The 6,690-nt window shown below is 40.7% G+C and overlaps 2 protein-coding genes across 5 annotated transcripts in view; one reads left to right on the top strand and one right to left on the bottom strand.

The window, feature by feature from the left end:
• Positions 1-2,422: 2,422 nt before the first annotated feature.
• On the top strand, positions 2,423-6,645 carry LOC124386830 (bone morphogenetic protein 2). Of its 4 annotated transcripts, none has more exons than XR_006926026.1 (5): positions 2,423-3,167; positions 3,286-3,898; positions 3,983-4,063; positions 6,115-6,321; positions 6,575-6,645. XR_006926026.1 is itself a non-coding variant. In XM_046850812.1 (5 exons), exons 2-5 carry the CDS (start codon positions 3,020-3,022, stop codon positions 4,277-4,279), a joined length of 975 nt encoding a protein of 324 aa, XP_046706768.1. In that variant the 5' UTR covers positions 2,425-2,854; positions 2,960-3,019; the 3' UTR covers positions 4,280-5,377. The 4 variants fall into 4 exon arrangements, 3 of the variants coding, with proteins under 3 accessions (XP_046706767.1, XP_046706768.1, XP_046706766.1); XM_046850812.1 differs by lacking the exons at positions 6,115-6,321; positions 6,575-6,645 and adding an exon at positions 4,147-5,377 and having other exon boundaries at positions 2,425-2,854; positions 2,960-3,167; XM_046850811.1 differs by lacking the exons at positions 6,115-6,321; positions 6,575-6,645 and adding an exon at positions 4,166-5,377 and having other exon boundaries at positions 2,424-3,167.
• rap1gds1 (RAP1, GTP-GDP dissociation stimulator 1) overlaps positions 6,460-6,690 on the bottom strand; it is a 55,234-nt gene continuing 55,003 nt past the window's right edge. The window contains exon 16 of the mRNA XM_046850808.1: positions 6,460-6,482. The gene's annotated coding sequence lies outside the window, so the exon portion shown is untranslated. The remainder of the gene's footprint in view (positions 6,483-6,690) is intronic.

Raw genomic sequence — 6,690 nt, 5'->3', positions numbered from 1 at the left:
CCCCTCATCAAAGGGCGGCTCTTGACGCCCTAAATCGTCACCTGGGGCACCCACAGCCCCGAGGTGCTGGGCGGTTGGGGTGGCTGGCGTGGAACTCCTCCAGGAGTGCCAGATCCAGCAGGTCCTGTCTGGGGAACCATGATCGTTCCTCCGGTCCGTACTCCTTTCAATCCACGAGGTATTCCAGGGTGCTACACCTAAGTCATCAGTTTAGAACTTCCTGGACGGAGTACACCAATGGCTGGTCCAGCATTTACGTTGGAGGAAGACCTACGGTGACTCCAGGGTGCTCGGTGGTAGGAGGTGTGAAGGGCTTTAGGAAAGACACGTGGAAGGTTGGATGGATGCAGTACCGAGGAGGCAGCTGATCGGCCACATCATTGACCTGCCTGATGATCCGGCCCGATGAAACAGGGAGTTTCTTACAGTGTAGCCAGAGCCGCAAATCTTGGGTGGACAGCCAGACCTAATCCTCTGGTTGGTTCTCCAATGGTCCGCAAACCTCCTGTTGGTTCTGAGGGCACGTCAGAGCTGTGTGTGGGCTGACTCCCACACACGCACGCTTTCCCGGAACCAGTAGTCCACCGTGGGAATGTTGGAGGGCTCGTCCATCCAGGGAAACAAAGGTGACTGGAAGTCCAGCACGCACTGGAACGGGGTTAGACCGGTGGCATCCTGGCACAGGGAGGTCTGTGTGTACTCAGCCCAGGGGAGAAAACGGTTCCAGCTAGGTTGGTCCTGGTTGCAGTACGACCGAAGGTAGCTTCTGAGCTCCTGTATCTTGCAAGGCGTGATGGAACAACGCCTCAGCAGTCTCTAGAGCTGTGGGCAGGCCACGGAGAGGGGCCAGCTTGCAGGCCTTAGAAAAGCGGTCCACGGCCACGAGGATGCAGGTGTTACCATCCGAACAGGGCAGATCGTGATGAAGTCAATCCCCAGGAGTGACCACAGCCGTTGCGGGATAGGCAGGGGGACAGTTTGATGGCTATGGGGTTCCTGGTTCCCAATGTTGTAATTCTGTTACGCGGGAAAAACTTCCTCGAGAAGAAGGCGCAGGGCCGGAGCTGTGGTGGAGTCCCCGACTGTTGGGACAAGGTGGCCCCTGCACCGGTGGAGGAGGCATCTACCTCCACGATAAATGAGAGGTGTCGTAGGACGGGGGAGACACTGAATCTCCTCTTCAGCTCCTGGAAGGCCTCCTCAGCCTCTAGGGTCCACGTAATGGTCTTGACCTTCCCCTTCAGCAGAGAGGTGAGCGGGGCGGTGACCAAACTGAAGCCCTGGATGAACAGGCGTACCCCAGGAAGCGATCTGGGTGTGTAGGTTCCGATAGTCTATGCCCCCCTTCTTCTATACAAAGAAGAACCTGCAGACGGCTGGGGAAGAGGATGAAGCGATGAAGCCCTGCCGGAGAGCCTGCTGAATGTAATCCTCCATAGCTGCGCGCTCTGGAACAGACAGCACATAGACCCGTCATTTAGGTAGTTTAGCACCTGGCACCAGGTCTATGGCGCAGTCCCAAGGGCGGTGGGGGTGCAGGCGGGTCGCTGCCTGCTCACTAAAAACGTCCGCAAATGATTGTTAGTTAGGGGGAATCTCCACCTCCAGGGATTTTGTAGGGCTCTCCACCGCTAGGGGAATCGGGTTAGGCCGTGGACGGGGTAGGTGATGCACACACTGATCCCTGCACCGGGGGCTCCACTCGAGGATGTCACACAGGGTTCCATGAGCACTTGGGGGAGTGTTCTGCCAGCCAGGGTCGGCCCAGTATGACACTTGCTATGGAGTTCTCCAGAATGAGAAGCCGGATATCTTCATGATGGAAATATAAAGAAAACACTATACACTATACTTTTTTGAGTAACTTAAAATAATTTTTCTATTTTAATTAATAATTATTTTATTTGTATATTTGTAGTTGCATTTTGATGTAATATGCAATTAAATGCACTAAATGGGTTTCATTTTCACAGATATTCTTGTATGCAATTTCAGAAATAAAAATTTAAATTTTTCTAAGAAAGGAAACAGATTACTTGTTCAATTTAAGAGAGTTGACATATTTTCTCTTATATGTTTAGTACTGATCTTTAATAAAAAAAAAGGACTTCTTATATAATTACTTGATTAATCAATGGAATAAGCAGTAGAATACACAATTACTAAAATAATTGATAGCTGCAACTAAATTAATCAAAACTGACATCTTCTTTTTAAACATGTGGCCTCAGAAAATAACTAACTGGTGGTGAACTCTGAGTCTACCCCAGACAGGCACTGTTTGTAAGACAGGGTTTGTATACACTCTAGATGGAAACAAGGTCTATTGCATGGAATTACAATCTAACAATATGTACAATTTAGAGTTGCCAGTTCACTTATCTTTATTGAAAACCACACATACAAAAAGTCTACAAACTGACAAGATAAAACCCAGGACACCATGAACGCGCAGTAGATTCATAAACAACCACATAAAACAATCGTACATGAAAACATATTACTTAAGAAAAAGCATGATTTCCACATGCAAATGTTAAGTATCTGTACTTGTTACAAACCATTGTCAAAAAGACAAGTTTGTTAAAAAATGTTCAGGAAGTTGAAAAGAGTCCTTGAATACACAAAAAAGTGATCATCCCCCAAACCAAAACAAGCCTTGTTGCTTTGCTCTGGTGCCAGAAACAGCACAGACACAATGTGTGTCAAATGGACTGTAACATTCCAGGCATTTTCAGTGTGAGCAGTAATTGCTTTCTCTCTTGTTTGGCTGTGTGCTGTGCTTTTCGTGAATCCTTCCCACACCCAATTAGCAAATGAGGTTCAGCTTTTCTACTGTGATCTTATCTCTGAGGTACAGTCCAGGAATCTTGTTTTTATCTGTCTTAAGGCTTTCAACATGGAGTTGTTATGCTTTTTGTATGTACTAATAACCTTAAATGCTGCCATTGGCTTGAAGTTTGAAGAGAATCTTCCTGAAGATTTTGAAAACAGTGATCTTAGCAAGGCCATTTTGGAGATGCTTCACATCAACAAACTGTCGATCCCTCAACAAGAAAAGCCACATCCGTATATGAAGCAAATTTACCACCTACTGAGCACACAAGAATCGAAGCAGAAAAGCGACCCAGATGGGACTCTGGTACAGAGTTTCCGTAGTATACAAGGTAAGACATACTCTTTAGTACAAGCAATTTTACTACCAACTAATTATTTTTAGCATATGTGAATAGTGACATTTTAAAAGCTATGCCATCAATTCTTATTCAATTGTTTTCTAATTAGGCACAAAATATAGCAACCCTGGTTGGATCTGGTTTAACTTGTCATACTTACAGCCCTCTATGACTGTTGCCGAGCTGATTTTACTGAGAAAAACCTTACACACTGAGCCACTCACAGTAACAGTGTCTGTACACAGTCTCTCATTCGAAACCGGAAACCTGAGCATAAGTGGCCCTTTAACTGAGCACCTGCTCACTCTGGATGAACTTCCCCTATCAAGATATGATGTGTTCAATGTGACAGCAGCTCTCCCTCATCATGCCCATGGACCACACATACTTGGCTTCCAGCTGCGCTTCAGGGATGAAAGTGGCAGCTTGGTGCTCCATGAGGCCCTAACGCAGAGCTTGTACTGCTTAAACACAAGCTCCCTGAGTCAGCCTCTTCTGGTCACCTACAAGGTGAAAACTTCAGAGTGGCAGATCTTCAAGCGCAGGCAGAAGCAGTACTGCAGAGAAAGCACTTATCAGATTAAACAGAATTCACATCTCAGAGAGCAGAGAAGCACAAATGACACAGCATGCAAACTTTATGAACGTCTGGTTGACATACATAAGACTGAACTGGGTCAATGGATACTGCAGCCAACAGCATTTAACATCAGCTTCTGCAGGTAGCTAAGGTGGTGTAATAGTTTTAATCAGATATATATGTAAGTTTTTGTTATATTGAGCAGTATATCTACTGTATTTCACAGGGGTTTGTGCATGACGGAAAATGCAAATCCTTTTCTGGCTGATCAGAAAGCAAAGGATAAGCATTTGGACAATGACAAAAGGTATCTGTACTTAAAACTATTTGACACGTACATTTCACTTGTATTGAAAACAGAACTTTTAAACAGAATGTGTTTGATTCCAGTTTACACTGCACCTCACAGGAGACATCTCCCCTCACGGTTATGTATCGGACCAGAACAAGTGACATCATCATAAAGCAATTAAGAGATATCAGGGCAATGAGATGTGTTTGCTTGCCCAATATTAGATCTTAGAAAATTAGAACATTATATATTAGGAGTATTAATGGCTGAAAACATTGTTATCTACCCAAATACAAAGTTATGTGTTGTCACACAGTGTGTTGATTATAATTTCATTACTTAATAGACATACAAGTTTTAACACTAAAAAATATAACCCATAAATTAATTTAGTGATTAACATATTAATAACAGTTGCTTAAGTGTTCATAGGGTACTTGGATGATAGAGTCTTTCCTACCACCAATTATAATCACCCAGTGCATGGAAAAAATAAAATGTGCATAATTATTTTATTAGGTTAATGAATGTCAGCACTCAGTAGTACTGAAGGAGAGAAAAGAAAGCCATGCCTAATTATCATTCGGAATATTCCTGACACTTTGAGTTAAAAGAAGGCATACAATATTTATAGCAGAAGAAGATACAATGCACATGGACATTCAAAAATATAATCTGCTGCTTATCAACGTTAGAAACAGTGTTCATGTTATACTGATTAACACCTGGTTTTGGCAATTAATACAAAGTAAATTTATATTTGACTGGCACTACATAGTAAAATATATTTGGAAAAAAAAAATTATTTATCTGAACAGCATTTAATTTTATGCTCCTATAAATGTACATACTGTACAGTAAATAAATCTCCAGATAGTTAAGATGACATGTTCCACTTTCATAATTAGCAAAAACAAAGCCATATAAATTAATAAAAGCTATGTCATCATGGTTTTAAAGCTTACATAAATCCTCAAGTAGGTATTTATTAAATATTTATGCAATGGATATGAATTCACTTGAAAAGGTAGCCTGCATAAATGTATATCCAGACTTTTGACCACAAAAGGAGAAAAATGTTGGCTTTTTGTCCAGGACTTTGTCAATTTTCTAATGTATAATGTACAATTGTACATTATATTGTACATCTAATTGTTCTTGCTTGTATATGGTAATTTCTTGAATTATGTTTCTCACATAGATATAAGTAAAGTTCAGTTAGTATTATCTATAATGTTAAGTTCTATTAAAAAAGTGCACATAGCTACAGCAAAATGACTTCACTGTGATATAAATAATAATAATAAACATGTGTTCTATTGGAACCTATGATGGACTCAAAGACTGTGCATTCCATCCAGTAATTAACAGTACTATAAGGAAACTAATAACTGTTAATAACAAAAATCTGGATGTTGGGAGTTGCTTCAAACACACTGTTGGGAACAAGTCTCACTGCAAAATAGCGTGAAAATGCTGCAGAAACAAAAAAGTGTCACAAGGCTGTGCAATGGTCAGGCATTTCAGCAGATATTTTGCTTTATAGAGTTGCTCTTATTTGTTATCCTTTATACCACTAAGACTATAATCTTACCCACTTGAGCATGAAAATGAGCACCACCTAATGAGTTTTACATGTACAAAGAAATGTACCTCAATGAGTTTTCACCTGATCTCATTCATGTGCACAAAATTAGGCCTGAAACATTTCTGAGCATAATGTAGCAGCAAGTTTCTCATCTTATGATTAGTAAATAAAACTGTGACGTGTTCTGTAGTTTAATAGTTAGCAAATTAAGTTATACTGTATGGTCCTTTAGCTGGAAAGTTAAGTTACGATGTGTAATCCTATTTCTAGCAAAAAAAAGTTATGTTGTTTAGTCCAATCGCTAGCAAATAAAGCTGTGCAGTTTTTTGACAAGCCATTGAGATTGAGTGCCACATAATAGTTGCTTTTTTTATTTGAATAGATTTATAAATATCCAGTATACTGTTCTTTTGATAATCACGAGGTAAAGCTTAACAGTTTAAAAAAAAAAATACTGTCGAAATCTACAACTTTTTAGGGTTTGGAAGGGAAGCGTCAATGAGACAATTAGACAGTGGTAAGAGAATCGACTCTGAACCGAATGCACCGACTCACTTCCAGACAATCCAAGCTGGGCATTTTGGACTAGGAGCTTGATGTCTCCCCCTACAGGAGGACCTCAGTTTCTTCACGTCTTCATAAAAGTCCAGCATTTCCCCCTTTGTACAATCGCCCAATTAAGATTGTGAGTAGTAGGACTCTTGTTAATGCCCTGTATAGGTTTATTCGTCTTCTGAAAATAGCCTATATATATATATATATATATATATATATATATATATATATATATATATATATATATATATATATATATATATATATATGTGTGTGTGTGTGTGTGTGTGTATTATATTAGTTATAAATTATATTGCGTATATTATATGTAGAGATTAATAATTTTTTCATCGAAATATTTGTATTCAACACTGGAGAAACAGAGTGACGCAGCCTGTAGTCCCGCCCAGCGCGTTCTCCCGAGAGCTTCGAGCGTTCGATTGGTGGTAATTTCCGTCCATCAAACTCAACCGTGTCAAGTGTAAACGGAGCAGCGAGA

This window comes from Silurus meridionalis, chromosome 6 (assembly GCF_014805685.1).
Source record: "Silurus meridionalis isolate SWU-2019-XX chromosome 6, ASM1480568v1, whole genome shotgun sequence".
Classification (NCBI taxonomy): Eukaryota; Metazoa; Chordata; class Actinopteri; order Siluriformes; family Siluridae; genus Silurus; species Silurus meridionalis.
This window is presented reverse-complemented; position numbering and strand designations above follow the sequence as displayed.